At 40.1% G+C, this 16,556-nt stretch overlaps 2 protein-coding genes and 1 non-coding gene across 3 annotated transcripts; 1 reads left to right on the forward strand and 2 right to left on the reverse strand.

The window, feature by feature from the left end:
• Positions 1-122: 122 nt before the first annotated feature.
• Positions 123-11,875, reverse strand: LOC135487090 (N(6)-adenine-specific methyltransferase METTL4-like). The gene is made up of 10 exons (XM_064770440.1): positions 11,779-11,875; positions 11,100-11,435; positions 9,660-9,722; positions 9,045-9,264; positions 8,454-8,606; positions 6,559-6,628; positions 6,244-6,418; positions 4,449-4,647; positions 3,918-4,009; positions 123-624 (listed from the first exon to the last, which is right to left on the reverse strand). The coding sequence occupies exons 2-10, from the start codon at positions 11,331-11,333 to the stop codon at positions 565-567; spliced, it is 1,266 nt and encodes a 421-aa protein (XP_064626510.1). The 5' UTR covers positions 11,334-11,435; positions 11,779-11,875; the 3' UTR covers positions 123-564.
• Positions 10,524-10,644, forward strand: LOC135487322 (U5 spliceosomal RNA). Its single transcript, XR_010446819.1, has one exon. It is a non-coding gene; the product is annotated as a U5 spliceosomal RNA (small nuclear RNA).
• Positions 11,876-12,615: 740 nt separating the features above from the next.
• On the reverse strand, positions 12,616-15,916 carry LOC135487213 (uncharacterized). Its single transcript, XM_064770706.1, has 2 exons — positions 15,802-15,916; positions 12,616-13,872 (listed from the first exon to the last, which is right to left on the reverse strand). The coding sequence occupies exons 1-2, from the start codon at positions 15,890-15,892 to the stop codon at positions 13,199-13,201; spliced, it is 765 nt and encodes a 254-aa protein (XP_064626776.1). The 5' UTR covers positions 15,893-15,916; the 3' UTR covers positions 12,616-13,198.
• Positions 15,917-16,556: the final 640 nt, after the last annotated feature.

Below are 16,556 nucleotides of genomic sequence, written 5' to 3' on the forward strand. Positions count from 1 at the left end.
AAAACCATGGATGACAGTGTCATACGGGAACAGTACATCATATCATGATCTTTGTATTAATGAAACAAAAACAAGCATTGACCAGAATCTATTTATTCAAATCAGGTTTTTTATCCGATCATTTACCGTTTACGCTATGGTACATCGATAATATACAGAAACTGAAGTTACAATGTGATATCATGAAATTTTTCAATCATAGTCAAAAACATTTTTGGGAGATTTCAGAGGGGGTATTTACCCTCTCTGCGCCCCCCCCCCCCCCGCCATCGCTAGCTACACCCCTGCACAGAATTGAAAATGTCTGCCCCTCATCCAGCTGACTGGGAGTCCCACAATTCCATCCAACCTGCACAAGTCGCACCTCCTGATATTGTCAACATACTGTTCAGCATTTTAAAATGTGATCCAGTCACTATCACTCAATCCATCACATGCGAAAGAATACAACTTGTAGTACGACTAGGACTCCTGTCCATCACAAACAATCACTATTGTATCTTATGTATCGATTCCTTACACTATAACTGCTGCTTCTACATCTACCCCACTTGGACAACACCGTTAATGACTTACTAGAGATTCCCTCCGCACAAAGAAATCAGAGTGCTGAAACCTTAGTACCTGCAAGAACAAATCATTAAAAGAAGGCAATGATGAGTCCAAATTGATAAATCAATCTTTGGGAGTGCAAGCTATCTGTTAGCTCGGGGCTGCAGCATTGTTACAGCGTCCGAGGCAGAGAGAATATCGCCATCCTTTTATTGGTTCTATTATTATGATTACGAGGACATTATTCAATTTACCTGTCAATGCATGTCGTTGTCCCATTACATTGTTCCATACGCCAATCAGATGTCTGGTATACATAGCAGAGTTTGGGCCAATTTGTCAATATTCAACTTCTAACTGCATGCGCAACATTACAGCGGCTTTGCTTCCCAACACCTCATTGGTCATGCTGGCATAACCAGTGATTTTCAATATACTCCGCCTGCCCTTTATTTTTTGTATACGATATACTTGTAAAACGAAAAGGCCAGGGGCCATTGTGCTCACCGTATAGATATTTGGTGGTTAGGAATTCATCCTGGTTAAAAAACTAGCCACATGTACAGTATACAGGGTGTCCACAAGAAAACCTAATCCTGCGAAAAAGGGTTAGTATGACCAAGCCTTGTGATGTATGACTATAATAATGCATTTTCCATAAAGTAGGAGCAACACGCTTTCCAATGATACCTTGATGGCATTCATTCAATCACACATCACTGAGTACCTTGTTTTGAAAATGGTATGCGAAAACCCATTTGCGACAGTTGGGATAAATGTCACTGTCATGCTTGCCCAGGAAATCGATGTCCAGGTGGTGTGATGTCGGCGGATTAACTTATGTCATTTTTAAGTTATGTAATAGGTTACTGCGGTATGCCAAAGCATTGGTAAAAGGTATTCATTGTTTATGTAAACTTCAAGACAGCAACATGGTGCAACTTACCACTGAGCAAAGAGTGTTTGTTGTTAAAAAGTTCTAGCTACCAAAACAGGAGCCTCCAAGCTACTCAGGATGCATTTAGGGAAGTGTTCCCCGAGCGGGATCCGCCAGCTAAGACGACCATCTGGGCAAATGTGAAGAAGTACCAAGAACATGGTACAAGCCTCAATCGGAACAAGGGTCACTCGGGGAGGAGACGTACAGTCAGAACTGAAGAAAACATTGAAGCAGTTCGACAGCAATTACTCCAGAATCCAAGGGGAACAAGTGCAAGAAGAAATGGACTTGGGCTCTGCAAATCCATTTTTAACAGCATAACAAATTTGGACCTGCATTATCATCCATACCGAATGCACATTCGCCATCAACTTTTGCCTGCCGACCTCAGGAGAAGACAAGTTTTTGCTGAATGGCTGCTGGACCGATGTCAGAGGGATGCAAGGTTTCTTGAAAGCTTGGTGATTGGTGATGAAGCAGGATTTTCATTGAACGGAACGGTTAACACCCACAATGTAATTGAATATGCACCGAAAAGAAATGCTCCAAATTTCAACTTTGAAAAAAACATGAGTCGAGACAAGGTTACCGTCTGGATAGGGCTTCGTGGTAATGGTGTCATAATCGGACCAATCTTTTTTGAACGAAATGTCAATGGCCAAATCTACCTACTGATGATCAACGAAGATGTTGTGATCCAGCTCGAGTTGCATTTCGAAAGGCAACAAAATGGTGTCTTTCGACATCTGTGGTGGGCACAGGACGGTGCACCAGCCCACAGACTCATCGCTGTCAGGACTCGCCTACAGGAACTTTTTCATGACAGAATAATTGCTCTCAATCATCTTGTGGAATGGCCACCAAGGTCACCGGATTTGACACCATGAGACTTTTTCCTGTGGGGCTATTTGAAGGACAAAGTTTTTACCAGTGCCCCACACAACCTTCAGGATTTACGAGCACGCATTCAACATGAGGTCGACGTCCTCCGTGATGATCCTGCGATGGCGAGACGAGCTGTGGCTGACATGCGCCGCCGTTGTGGACTTTGCATCGAAAGGGGAGGTGGGCACGTGGAAGGTGTTGGTGCATAATTATTGTAGGTACGGCACTAAATAAATTTCATCAACAGATAAAAATCTTGTTTTTCATGTTTTAATACCATTAAAAATGCCCTCAGGCCATTCGGATGTGCTCCTCATGTCTTGCCATGAACTGTCACAAATGGTTTTTCGCATACCATTTTCAAAACAATGGTACTCAGTGATGTGTGACTGAAGGAATGCCATCAAGGTATCATTGGAAAGCGTGTTGCTCCTACTTTATGGAAAATGCAATACATGTATTACAGTCATACATCACCCGGCCTGATCATATTAACCCTTTTTCACAGGATTAGGTTTTCTTGTGGACACCCTGTATAGGTCAAATGAAAGTCGGTATGACATGTGATGTATCCTTGCTGGAGTACCTACATGTATCATAAAATATTATTGAAAACAAGTCACTAATAAACGAGATAATACACTTTTTACGTTTTCAGTTTTGGCCCCCTGGTGGCCAAGTCGAGAATCAGATCAAACCGAACTTCAGCGTTAGATGTTATCTGACATAGGGCCCGGGAACATGTGTAACAAGTTTCAAATTCATAGCTTATATAAGTGGTAAAGAAACGTGCCATAGTTACACTCAAATGGCCAATTTACGCCAATTGACCTCTGTGACCTTGAAAATTAGGTCAAATCAAATACTAGTAAGATAAATTACCCCGGTTCCTCTTTAAAACATGTATGCTCACGAAAATACTGTAAACACCCAAATTCACCAACAGTGCAAAAAATCTATGCCCAACATCAGTGTACACGGATACACACAAAAACTTTATTCCGTAAATGAGAAAATCCTCGAAAATTTTATTTAAGAAAAACCAAACTGAAGGAATCGGCCCAGTACTTTTCGCACATCGGCCCGAAAAAAAGGTCGACATTAGGAATGTAGAAAAGAGGAAACTTATTTTGTTCCGTTTCCTTAGCAATGACACAACATCATATTAGATACGGCCTATTTATTAAATATGGTTCGTATTTGCCACTCGATTACATAAGATATCTCGTTGCATATGACACAAGTGTCAAAATTTAATGTCAAAGGTAACTCACACAAGCTAGAACCTTCTTGAGGTCTACAAAGGAGGCAATCAAGAGGGAAAATTGCAGGAGTGCTAAAACTGTCTATGTCAGCGGAAACTCACTTCAAACATAGCTCCCCAGGCTCTCAAAGAAGTTAACCCCTCAATGCTACTTGTTTTCATGTGAGAAGAAGAAGAAATGGCAACTAATGTATTTCATTCTTGTTTTCATTTACAGGGAAAAAGCCGATGTAATGCCCGAGAGAAAAAAATATGGAAGAATATCACAAAGGTTACCTCATTTCCCCAACTGGTCCATCCAGGAGTCAGATTCCTTGCGAACATTTCCAAACAACAAGAATCATCGGGTAAATAATCTTTGAGTATTTCTGGATTAAAAAAACATGACAGAGATCACTTTAAAAAATGTAGGACAGTATGTTTAAGATAAAAATAAGTCACACGAAAGTGGTCAGTCTAAAAATTGCTTTACCTTTACAGCCGAACCAACATTGAGAAATTCAAGGCAGACTCAAAGACGTATTTCCTGACAGGTCTATGGAGAGGTGAAACTTTAAGCGGTATATCATGGAAAGGTGTCATAGAAATAGATGTTCTATTATGATTATACATTTTCTGTTGCATTCAGTTATTCATCCATGCATTCTTTTTGCGAATAAAGAATTGAGCAGCTAAACCAGTCAGAAACATTAGATACTCAATATTGTTGGAGGAACCAGAAGAACTCTCCAAAATAATTGTCAATAAAATGCTTTATCATTCTCAACATTTCGTAAGGCAAGAGCCAATGTTTTCATGAGAGCATACCTGTCAACGGTGGTTTCTTGGAATGTACACAGCACGGAACACTGACAAGGACCTTGTCATCAACTTTCTTCATTTTCTCGTCTTCATACTCTTCACTCATCTCTTTTTTGTCTCTTCTGACCCTTCCCAAGATAATAGACTCGTAAGGTTTCTTGTGAGGGCTTTCCATAGGGAACACGGTCTCACCATGTCGAGTCACCTAAAAAGTTATGCGAACATGGGTTTCTGAAAATGTTCAGTCTTTATGGTTGGCCCATGCTTCTTTTCACCTTCGCAAATGTATAAAGACAGGGCAGAACCTGCCTGTGTTTTGGTGAAATAGTTTTCGCGGCGATAAGAATCGCTTCGTTTGTGTCAACTACATATATGTTTTTGTATTTTGAATGAGAAAGCTTATATCATGTGACAGTGCTGCCTATAAAATTAGTTTTTCAAAGCATTTGATAATCCTCACTATTTGTCAATGGTGAATGTTTACACTAACTTTTTTGTAATTAGTATTTTGTAATGCATAACTCGAAAAACAATTAAGTACATGATATATCTACATGTGCATTGTGTACAAATTTTTTCTTCTTTTTTGATAGTGCAAAGATGCTTCGTGGAGGGTTGCACGGTGCAAGGTGCAACGTCCCTGGTAGTTCAGGCTGAAGCCTAAGGAAATGCATTAGAGTTCTCAATTTTCTATTGAATACGTACATGTGTTGGGTGGAGTGATTTCTTCAATATTTCTTCTAATTTTGATAACTCACACTCAGATTTACAGTTACTCAATAGAGATAAAAACTGTAGCCACTAGCCCTTGAAAATAAACCTCATAAATGACCAACAATCAGCTTAAAAGCAAAATGCGTAAGTCTGTTTCCAGATTATAAACACAATCATTAAAACGATACGTTCATTATTCGCATCGATTATTGGCAGGAACCACCTGGTATTGTCCGCTCGGTGGTCCAAATGGATGTCAGCGGCCAAATTGTCCTTCGGCCACAAGAGCTGGGATTCAATATTCATCAATACTTATTTACTTATGTCCTGCGATGTAATTACAGGAAATAATTTCTGATGCACCCTTCAGGCCATGTGCATTGAATCCTTGTAAATACTGATACCATACCGTTATAGGGAAAATGATATTGAATAAAGACAACAATGGCCTGGGGCAGCAATTATCCAAAGGATGTCCAGCTCTTGCAATCAGCAACCAAACCAATAAAATGGACAAGATAGAAATAAATGATTGCGTGCAACGTCACAGGTGCAAGCTCCACAAGTTTAGTTTTCGTGTTATTATTTATGATTTTTGCTAACAAGTTATTTCACTTGGGACTGACTGGAATCAAAAAGAGTCCCAGTAAGTCACTCCTAAAGAAGGTTTATGCACACATGCAAACCCGTCTCCATGGTGATTTTTAGACCTGCAGGCAACTTACAACTTACAAATGTACTTCCTTTAAATAGGACAATAAAAACATCATTTAAAGGTAAGGGGTGTGTGACAGTATATTGTTATGCTGCTATTGGTTCCTGTAGATTCCATCCATGTCAGAATTTCCAGGGCCGGTGTAATGTTTTTGAGTGTTTCTGTTTTTGAGTGTTTCCCCTCATTGTTTGGGAACGCTCAAAAATAGATTGACAAGTTTTTCTGTGTATCCCCCCTATTGAAAAGTCGTGGTCTCTCTAGCTGCCTATTGTTTGGAAACACTGACACATGGGGAACAACCACAGATGTTACACCGGCATTGATACACAGTTTTACCTCCGAAGGATTGCTCAAGAAATAGTCTGATCCTACCTTGATCCAATGCCACTCTGCTTCAAAAACAGCTGACCAATGAGGGAACCAAGAATCCTTCACAAATTCCCTTTGTTTTTGTTTGTTAGTAACCCAGATGACCAGGAGACAACCATCAGCTGCCAGGTGCGCAACAGGCAGGTCATAAAAGTCCCACTCATTTAGAGTTTTATACCTGGAATCAAAAGTTCGGAATAGTTTCCTTTTTGTGCAAGTAAACTTTAAATGGTCAAAAGTTTAAGGCATAAAATAGTGTTACAACTTGAGCAGTGCTCTCTATGGAATTTGCTGGGGCACACCTAAGTCTCAACTCACTTCTTCTTTCTTTTGACTGACTTGTTCTTCCATGGTGGGTCAATTACAATCACATCAAACTTTTTATTATCTGCAATACAAAAAATTCAGAAAACACTGGTTTGTTTTTCTCTCAAACATATCATCCTCTACTTCTCAACGAGTAGTGAATGTCTTCTTTTTGTTGTAGCATTCGTTTTAGTTTCAATAAATGTCTGAAAGACGATTTTTTAAGGACCGCATTAGAGCAAATTCATTTTGGATTTTGCAGTATACAAGTGTAAATTTCATTCATTCATTCATTCATACAAGGCCCTGGCCTAACGGAAATCAAAATACCCTGTGAAATCGTACGACCTTCAACGAAATAAACAAGATTCTGCCTCAACTGCACAGAATAATAACTCCAAGATCAAGTAGCAGCATATGGAACAATACACAACTGATGAAAATTCAATTCCTATCCCCGTCAGTTCGCTCACAGGAGGCAGAAGCCAGAAAAACGCGCACCGTCCACTTCATCTTTTGTTCTGATCGCCAACCATGCAAACATTAGCGGGAAATTAATATTTTCATGCATCGCTGACACAAACTATCTAAGTTTTGTAGAGCATGTGATTCGTAACAGTTTGATGAACCGGCGAAGTGGAAAACATGCATTGTGACATGAACGAGGACTAATATCGTTCTCTCGGTAATAATGGTTCTGGTATGGCTTCCTGGATCAGGTATGATATATTGGTTGCTTGCCTGGTTACCAGTGCACTTTCTAGTATTAAAAGTTGCTTTTACAAGTTAGGTAAGTACTGTCAAGTGTCTTATCCCTGCCGTGAAGGGCCGGACGATTGACTTGTGCGCAGTGGAGATAACATTTGATTGTGCTATATCGAGGAAGACGAGACTTTTGAAACGTCTACATCTGTTTCCAGTAGAATGACCACTATTTCTGACAGGAGGAAGCGCGTGAAAATGAGAGAGAAATTGCATCCTGTTAGTTAGAATGACAAAGGTATTCACAGGTCTGCCATTGCCAGAAATGTCCACTGAAGAGTATTCTAGAGATTTGTATCAACATCTGAAGTGTACTCCTAATGCATTTTCTTAGCAAAATCCAGCCAAAAGTATATCAAAGGCCTACACCAATTGTCAAAAATTTGATATTTGTATTAAAGTGAATTTGAAAATTTCCAATGGATTTCTTATTTACCGAATATAATGTCAACGAACATTACCACTGTGTAGGCAGATACACAAATAGAATATATACTATGTTTCAGCAAAGTTACCCGCAAGATAACTGCACTACAGCATTGTGGACAACTATTTTCCTGACACAAGATTAAATACAAATGGCGCACTCCTTGAAAATAATTGATTTAGAAGTGAAATAGCCACTAAAATTCTTTTTGAGTAAATGCAACTTCTCTGGCGTGACTCGAATGGATTTTGCATCAAAAGTGATGCCTTTATTACTTGAGTTTCAATACGATTTTGCCATGAAATGCACTGTGAGCCCCATTATAACATTTGATCACAATTTGGCTACAATGGATCTGAAAGTAGTGTTCTTAACATATTTAAGCCCGTCACAATGACGCAGCAGTCTCCGTCGGGAACACCACGTGACATTATTCAGTGTCGCCATCTGTTTATTCCACGTGAAACTGCTGTCCACATCTGGTACAATGCATCCTGACAATATCGGGCCATTTCACAATTATTAAAATAACCTACACTTGTGAAACATAGAAAATGGGAAAAACTATCTCTTTATTGTAAAAACCAAAGGAACTTTCGTAATCCATCAAAATGAAGATAAAATGTCTGATATTTTTGTGAATCGCAAAAACAAAACGACGTGAAAATTCGACGGTTTACTGTGGACCCCTATGAAAGAGAATAAGATTATGACTTGCCCTCGAGAAGTGGTCTTAGGCAAGTTATATCAGACATAAGGAACTGAGATTGAGGAGGAATGAGGTAGTCAGCATCAAGACAGTGGACGATTGAAGCAACTTCTTTTTCATGGTTGACCAGGCGATTGAACAGGTCTTCATCGTTCCATTCAGCTAGAGAGAAAAGATATAAAATTTAAATGAGGATGTCATGTTAAAGTGAATTTCACACAACCAGTTTTGAGCCAAATTTTACATTTTCAACGCCACAAAACATACTCTACCTTCTTATTTCCTGCAGTGCAGAAGAAAACGCTGTTAGCTAGATTCTACTAAACACGTGATTACGTAGCATTCTATTCAGAAACTCGTGTTGTGGAATTCCAATGCAATGAGTCGTGCAGCAATTGGGACGATCTCATTTATGCTTACTTTAATACCGACTGAGGTGTGAAAAAATGATGGGGCATTGCAAAAAGTAGGCAATAATCCATTTAAATCCATACGAAATGGAAGAAAACCATACAGACAAAGTGGCCCAAATTGTAACCGCCAAAAGACCAAAGATTGAGAAAACGAACAGCAACATTTTAAAGAAAATTCCGTTCTTACCTACAGCCAAGTTGACAGGACCTTTGTGATTATTCGCTACATCTCCATGACATGTTTCCTCACATCGTGACAAGAGAGCATCCCCAGGTCCCTCTAAATGAGACGCAGACCTGGCTGTGAGGTTATTGTCCAAAGGCATTCTAGGTTTCTCTGTAAAGTAGCCATTCTTGAAACCTTTCTCCACCAACTCTCTCAGAGTACTTGTCAAGAATCCTTTAACCTATTATAATTTTTTTTTAAATAATGAAATTAATTTTTTTCAAAATAATAAAATTGGTTGAACGCAGAAGAAGGAGAAGGTTCCTGATAATTGGTGGGAAGAAGATTAATTTCATACCTGCTCATGATAATTGGTGGGAACATTGATTTTATACCAGTTCATGTTAATTGGTGGGAAGAACATTAATTTTATACCTGTTCGTGATTATTGGTGGGAAGAACATCAATTTTATACCTGTTCTTGATTATTGGTGGGAAGAACATTAATTTTATACCTGTTCTTGATTATTGGTGGGAAGAACATTAATTTTATACCTGTTCATGATAATTGGTGGGAAGAACATTGATATTAAGTGGTTCATGATAATTGGTGGGAAAAACAAATTCATTTCAAACCTGTTCATGATAAATGTCTGCAGCCATCTCACCAGGATTACTTTCTTGGCGTTTTCGTTTTCTCTGAAAAATCAATGATACAGTTCTGATATTCCAGTAAGTCTTTTGGGTAAAAATAATTGAAAAAGTCCACAAAATTTTAATTTTTCATTAATAAAGTGTTTTTGGTATAAAGGCAGATTCCCTAATACTTATTACTGTAAATTCTCAAGGTAACGACCCAGGCAACAGGACAGTGTGGATGCCTGGTGTACAGTCATGACCCATCAATCAATTCAAATATGTCAAAATCATTTTTTTTAAATCATCCACAACAAGACACATTATCATATCAAAATTGGAATAAAAGTTTAAAAAATTGTTCCTGGAATTCCCATTTTAATAATCTTTCAAATATGTCAAAATCATTTTTTTTAAATCATCCACAACAAGACACATTATCATATCAAAATTGGAATAAAAGTTTAAAAATTGTTCCTGGAATTCCCATTTTAATAATCTGTAATCAATATCAAACAGGTGCACTGAACCCGGAGCTCCACTACTATTGTTAACTTTGTATTCAAAAACACAATAGAATCAACAGCAGGTCACGTGACCAACACGTCATAGCTCTGACATACTTACAGATTTACAACGCGCCAGCAAACTGGCTACAAAACAATTAAAATTACCAAAATAATTCAGAATTTGATAAATAACAAATTTGTTCCGCTTTTAGGGAACATGTATTGATTAAAAAATATTGCAAAATTAATAAGTTAAATTGGTTAATAATGCAAGAAGTCTCCACAAACCTTATCAGTAATACCAATTCAGTAAAGTAAACAAATTCAATAGGGTAGGAAGCTTGCCTAGAATTCAGTACTCTGGTTTCTCTTCAATCCCACGCATAAATCTTTCGCCTTTTACTAAAGATTTCCGTGGAGAGGAACACTCTAATGAGTCTATAGACATTTTTTGTAGCCCTACCTAACGGTGGGGTGATGAAATAACAAGAATAGACATAGTGCTCTGCGGCATCTCAACGGCGGTGCAATCAGGATAGTCCGGACATTCATCCTAACGCTCTGGGCGCCAAAAGACTTAAACATTTCGTAACTGGAGAGGGCCAACACATATTTGATTGGTCATTTCGGGACTCTTGCTAATTAATAAACCAAGAGCATTTGAAACCATATCAGTAGATTCAATATTTTACCGAAGTAAATTCAATATTTTACTCCTTGATTTTACTCCCTGCATCGTTCAATGTTCATGGTGATCTTTGGTACGTCTGGCAGAGTAACGCCAAAGTTGTCCAAATTCATTTTCTTGGGAGGGGAGGGTGTCTGTAGGCCAACTAAACCATTTCTTCATTTTTTGGCTCCATAACATGTTCCCCATCTCAGTTTAGTTGAATGAATTACAATAGATACAATATTTGAATAATAAACCAACCTTTTTCCTGTGATCCTGTTCTCCAGAGTCAGCCTCATCTTTTAATTCTCTCACAACTTTGGCAAACTGACTGTCCATTCTGAAGGGTTGGTGGATAGCAAACAAGTCTTTCTTGCCCTCGTAGGAGACTGTGGTTTCAGAGTTAGACAGAGAGCAACATATCTTGTAGTGACTCGAAACAAGCTCAGCAGTGTCCAATAACCACCCATCCTCATTCCGGACAACAACACTCATTTCAAAATACCAAAAGGGAGAGATTCACTTGCTGGATTGGTCATCCAAGATCGTCTTCTTTGCTGCCTCAGACTCGGACTCTAGCGGGTCACTGGTCTGAACCTGAAGGTGTTTTAAGGTAGGCATATTTTTTTGGCCAATAACTTCAGTGCTTATGATGATATACATGTATATTCAAGTCTGTGCATTTAAATTGGCCTCTGACCAGTCATCAAATTAATGCCTGAGAAAAGATAGTTGAAAAAACTCCCTCATTTCCAAGTCATTACAAAGGAAGGCTGCGCAGTGACTCCTGGTCGATTTTACAGTACATAGCATGAGCAACTATGAAAGTTGACCTGGCTCCCGGCCGATTTTACAATACATACGTCATAACGAGTGCGAGTGCAATGCTCCCGGTCCCCCGCCCAGAGAGAGCCAGGCAGAAATTTGTGGTTCTCCTTACCAAAAAAACGTTGTTCAAGATGTGTTACGAGATTGAAAACAAGGAATAAAATAGCGAAAATGAATGCTCAAAATCGGTAGGCCAACCACGTGCTCCCATTGCGCAAAATGATGAATCATTCTCCAGTGCTCAAAATATTTTTAGAATTAGTTCTGATGCTGGAAGCTAGGTGTTAGTTTAATCATTTTCCGTTGGATGACGCTAGCATCGATATTCAATTCTTGGCTTGATTAATGGAACACTTACGGCTTGTCATGGCAGCCAGTTCATTCTAATGAAATCAGGGGGTGTTTTGTCATGTGCAAGGGGTATATATTGAGGGTCAAAATGTTTCTAATGACCTAAGGAATGGCAAGACACATTTTTCGGGAGTTAATTTTTTTGATAGACAAAAAACAACGACAGCAAAACAAAACAATCTCAAACCAACAGGCATTACGTCACAATCAAGACTTTTTGAAACTAGAAATGAAGCGCCAATCTGTGCTTGGTATCTGAAAAATAACGAACTCCCAACGGTAGCCTAATTCGATTGTTTGAATGTTTTCTTCACATGTAAAACGTGTCGGAACTTGTCGGAATGCATTTTTGATGGGATATTTTATGTCCGACGTTTCCGGCCTTCTGGTTGGGACCTTGTCCTCATACGACAGATTTGTGATCAAAATCATAATTAGGCCCAAACACCACGGACTGAATCTCTGCGTAAGAGCTCGCCGGTAAAGGCCATTTTCTGCTGACAATCTAGATTTTGGTAAATAATTCTGCTTGTGTCCACATGTAGGTACCAGTCGAAGACACTGTTTCATCCAATCAGGTAACTGGTATTTGCCCTTACATAAGCCCCCCCCCCCCCCCCCTTTGAAATTATGACTGAAAGGCGATTGGACAGTACAACAAAATTCCGAAACCAAGTGTTGTACGGCCAGTGGAATTGTGAATGTAATGTCTCAAATATGCCGAAACGCAATACTTGAGTTGGCAAATTTCATTGTACGTCAGAGTTTGCCACAGTCATTCACCAACACATCTTTGGACAATGTTATCGATAAGAGATGGCTTGCAAACGAAGCACGTAGTTTAGTTCCTCAACTAAATGAACTCAAGATCTATGAGGGGTGGTTTCCCATGGACGGATGGGCCTTGTGATTGTACACGAAGACAGTTTCAGCAGTATATACATCTCTTCATTTTTATAAGGTCAAGTGATCCATCGCGCAATGATTGCACCGTAATCAGGCTTCTTTAACCCGATTGGCTTCTTCTTCGCCCTTGTTCTTCGCCTATACAATGTACTTGGCCTTAATACTCAATATAGGCCAGACCAATTTATTCATTTAGAAAGACAGTAGTTGTGGCAAGAACTTTTCGTCACCGACTTTATAGAATTGATTAATTATGTTCAGATTTGGCGCAAATATCAAGCTGTGTAAATCTTTTTACCCCCTTTGGCAGATTTCTTGCCCTTACTAGAGGTCAAGGTCATCCGATACTGCGTCAGGTAGCGATCAGCTAAGTCGGCATCCTCCTGTGCGGCGTTTTTCGTCAGCGGACGCCGCATGTTGTCGTTTAGCGAATCAGTGGGCGATTGGTCGCGTGGGGTCTCCATCCGATACGCCTTCACCGGATCGTAGACGGCGTAGTTGGCCATGTTGATATCCTTGCCATAATCTCCCATTCTGCTTTCCGGGCTGATCGTATAATCCCCCAGCTCCCTGTCGTATATCACAGATGCCCTGGTCTCCGGCCTGCTGTTCCCCTTTCTACCCTGACTGCGCAGAGACGCCAATGACTTATTCCTGTAAGGTTTGTTGTCTTCTTGCTGAGCTTTCGTCTTCTTCTCCTTCCTCTTCTTCGCCAGAGCCTCACTTGGAGGCCGATTCATCTTTGCCCTTTGTTCAGCCTTCTTTTGGTCTTCGGTCTTACTGCCTCGGCAGCACCAGGCCTTTATACCACAGCACAGAATGCACGTGACCAGGACACCACTAACCACACCCAGGGCGATCCAGACGGGGGTCATGTGTTTAGCCTCGAAATAGGACGAGTCCTTTTCGGTTTCTGTGGTTTCGGCCATGGTTGACGTCAGGTGGAAAACTGAAATTAGAGAAGAAATTCGTACAATGGAAACAGAATTCACTTGGATCCTTTGCTCATAAAAGAAGTCTGATGAAGATGATCTAAAAAAGATTAGTTTTGTTTGTTATCCTTGAAACGAGTATAACTGTAAGGTTGTTTCTGTCAATTAGCTCTTTAATTGAGTCTCCTTCTCCTTCTTCTTCTTTTGCGTTCGGCATTTTTCTACACTTAGTTTTCCATAACCTAAGGTTGTTTCTATTAATAAGTTATTTTAATGGAGTCTCTTTCTTCTTCTTCTTTTGCTTTCGAAATTTGTTAGATGCACGCCAGAGACGGATACAGATAGTTTTCAACAACCTAGGCCGGCTGTCAAGAGTCTTGCCATAATGAAGTGAATGGCCGCAGATAAACACCATTATTACTGTAACAGCCTGTTTCAGTTACCCCGATTTGTGATGACCGCCTTCAAGTGACGCTGTATGATTTCCATCAGCGGCTTCAAATATTGACTCTTGCCCTGGTACAAATATTCATTATAGCAAGCAAGTACAAGGGTTTCCAGGCCAACGCGATCTCATGATAGGGGATTCAAGAGGTCCATCAAACGCTGCACCAAATACCTGACAACATTCTCCATGCGATAGACTTCGAGACTGACTTTCGTTTCCACACCAAACCTCATCATCCCCATTTTTGAAAAAAGATGATCATCTTATCAGTTCTGTTTTACCACAATTTTTTGAGAACCTCGGGGTTTTCTTTTAGTCTCCCAGCCCCCAAATGGTTCTGTTGGTTTTGTCCGCGGGCATTGCCATTTGGTACATTTTCCCCTTCACCATTTACCCATAACTATAGTGTTGCTGTGTCTCGAGAGGCCGGTGTAACAGTTTAAGATATCCCATTGAAAGATTGTCCGACCCTATTGTATTGTGTCGGATTAAAGTATCACACCAATGACCTTCAATACTTCTACTTAGAGATTAAGAAGTGCACAGAATCCGTTAATCGGTGGCGAGGATCTCAGTGGTGAACACAATGAAATGGGTTGGACTTTGTCAGCTCGTGCATCGATAATTTTTATGATGGTTTTTCTATGTTGCGTCATCGAGGGTAACCTCACAACATTCCTAGGTCCATTTCCTTTTGGTAACTATTCCAATCTTTATGCAGTCTAAGGAGTTTGATGCTCGACCAGGCCGGTGATCTTGAACTTGACCCGCTCATTGTGAAGGTCAATGTACTATTATGCTTGAAGATTGATGAAGGGGACTTCACAGGAAGAGTTAGCGGAGATATTGCCACTACGTGAAGGTTATCGCTCCAAAGTGTAAGATTTACGGAGCTTTGAAGAGAGCTGCCGCTCTGAAGTCTTTTTATTTGCGAGTATACGGTGTATCCAAAGAAACACTTGGCCTCGGGGTTTAATGTAAATGGGTGAGGTGACTGAAAAAGATTGCTTCAGAAAGGTGTAAGACTGATAGACAAATTCTTGTGGGCGATGCTAACCAATTGCAAGACTCGGCACTTTGATGTAACAAAAATTGTCTGAGCAAAAGATCTTCAAGCAGAACAAAAGCAGTGCTCGAAAATACTTTCTTGGGTGCCCTGTTGCCCTTACTTCAACGGCCTTTTTCTTCGTGTGATGCTAAGTTGATTCTTTTCAAGACCTCCCAGTCCCGAGCTACAGCCGTTTTCCCGAATGACGACAAGTTTGAGTTTGAGATTTCGATTTCCCCCGTCATTCAAATATATTTGGTCTTGCCAATTTATCGCTTTCTTCCCCTGATGTTGCAATCCATGCTTGGTAAAACTGAGGTTATCTGGGGAATGGATGCATTGAAATAATCATGCCATAACTCACAGTATAATGACCATAATCAACTCTATCGATTATCATGACCATAAAGTGATATTTTCTGATTTTAAACCCCATATGTTTAAGCTTACCTTGGTGAAGAAATAATGCCAACCACCGTGATAAAGGTTCATATCGTCCGTTTCCTAGAGACCACATATCGGCAAGATTAAACTGTTTCATGGGATCGGAATTATTGTGAAAAATCCATCAATCATGAGCCTTTAAAATTGTCTGTCGTGTGCGCAAAAGCGGAAATATTGGTATCAATAGTCTAGTTTATCTTGGAATGATAAATCCTGTGTCGTGTCATGATGTCGATCCGTCCGCTTGCGGATTGATCTTGTGTGACCCAACGATGAAGTGTCCTCATCGATCGTCGCCTGTTGCTGTGTAGGCTGTCGTCTGCTTTTGATTCACTCGATGCTGACTGCGTCACGAACGTCCACAGCGAAGGCAAGGGTACCACACTGGTGAAACTGACAATACTCCTTCCTTGCGTCCATCTGCTCAGAATATGACGCAAGCGAACGCACGCGAGCCTGAACCGGATCGAGCTGAGATCCAATCAAAATATCGACAAATATCAATTGGCCTCGAGATATAGGTGGCGCTGATGCAGAATCCTTTGATCGATCGATATTGAAAATATATTATTCTCTCAGTTGGATTACGAAGCACTTTATTCATTATACCATTCAAACAGCTTTACTGACGTATACACTCTCTGTATGCTTTGCTTGATGTAGCCGACGGGGTTTGGTCAGGGCACCAAGGCTCAAGGTCGATTGGTGACTCTCAAAGCAGACGTTCACACGCGCGCGTCGCTGTCCACTCGACTGCTAAA

The sequence above is a fragment of the Lineus longissimus genome, chromosome 4 (assembly GCF_910592395.1).
Source record: "Lineus longissimus chromosome 4, tnLinLong1.2, whole genome shotgun sequence".
NCBI classification, from domain to species: domain Eukaryota; kingdom Metazoa; phylum Nemertea; class Pilidiophora; order Heteronemertea; family Lineidae; genus Lineus; species Lineus longissimus.

What these genes read in the sequence shown, in the direction of transcription:
- LOC135487090 (XM_064770440.1), bottom strand. Translation starts at nt 11,333, where the DNA reads ATGAGTGTTGTTGTCCGGAATGAGGATGGGTGGTTATTGGACACTGCT. An exon ending in AACAGGATCACAGGAAAAAG is followed by an intron (nt 9,723 to 11,099) that starts GTTGGTTTATTA and finishes TTGATTTTTCAG; the next exon opens with AGAAAACGAAAACGCCAAGA. An exon ending in CAGAGTGGCATTGGATCAAG is followed by an intron (nt 4,648 to 6,243) that starts GTAGGATCAGAC and finishes ATAACTTTTTAG; the next exon opens with GTGACTCGACATGGTGAGAC.
- LOC135487213 (XM_064770706.1), bottom strand. Translation starts at nt 15,892, where the DNA reads ATGAAACAGTTTAATCTTGCCGATATGTGGTCTCTAGGAAACGGACGA. An exon ending in GGCATTATTTCTTCACCAAG is followed by an intron (nt 13,873 to 15,801) that starts GTAAGCTTAAAC and finishes CTCTAATTTCAG; the next exon opens with TTTTCCACCTGACGTCAACC.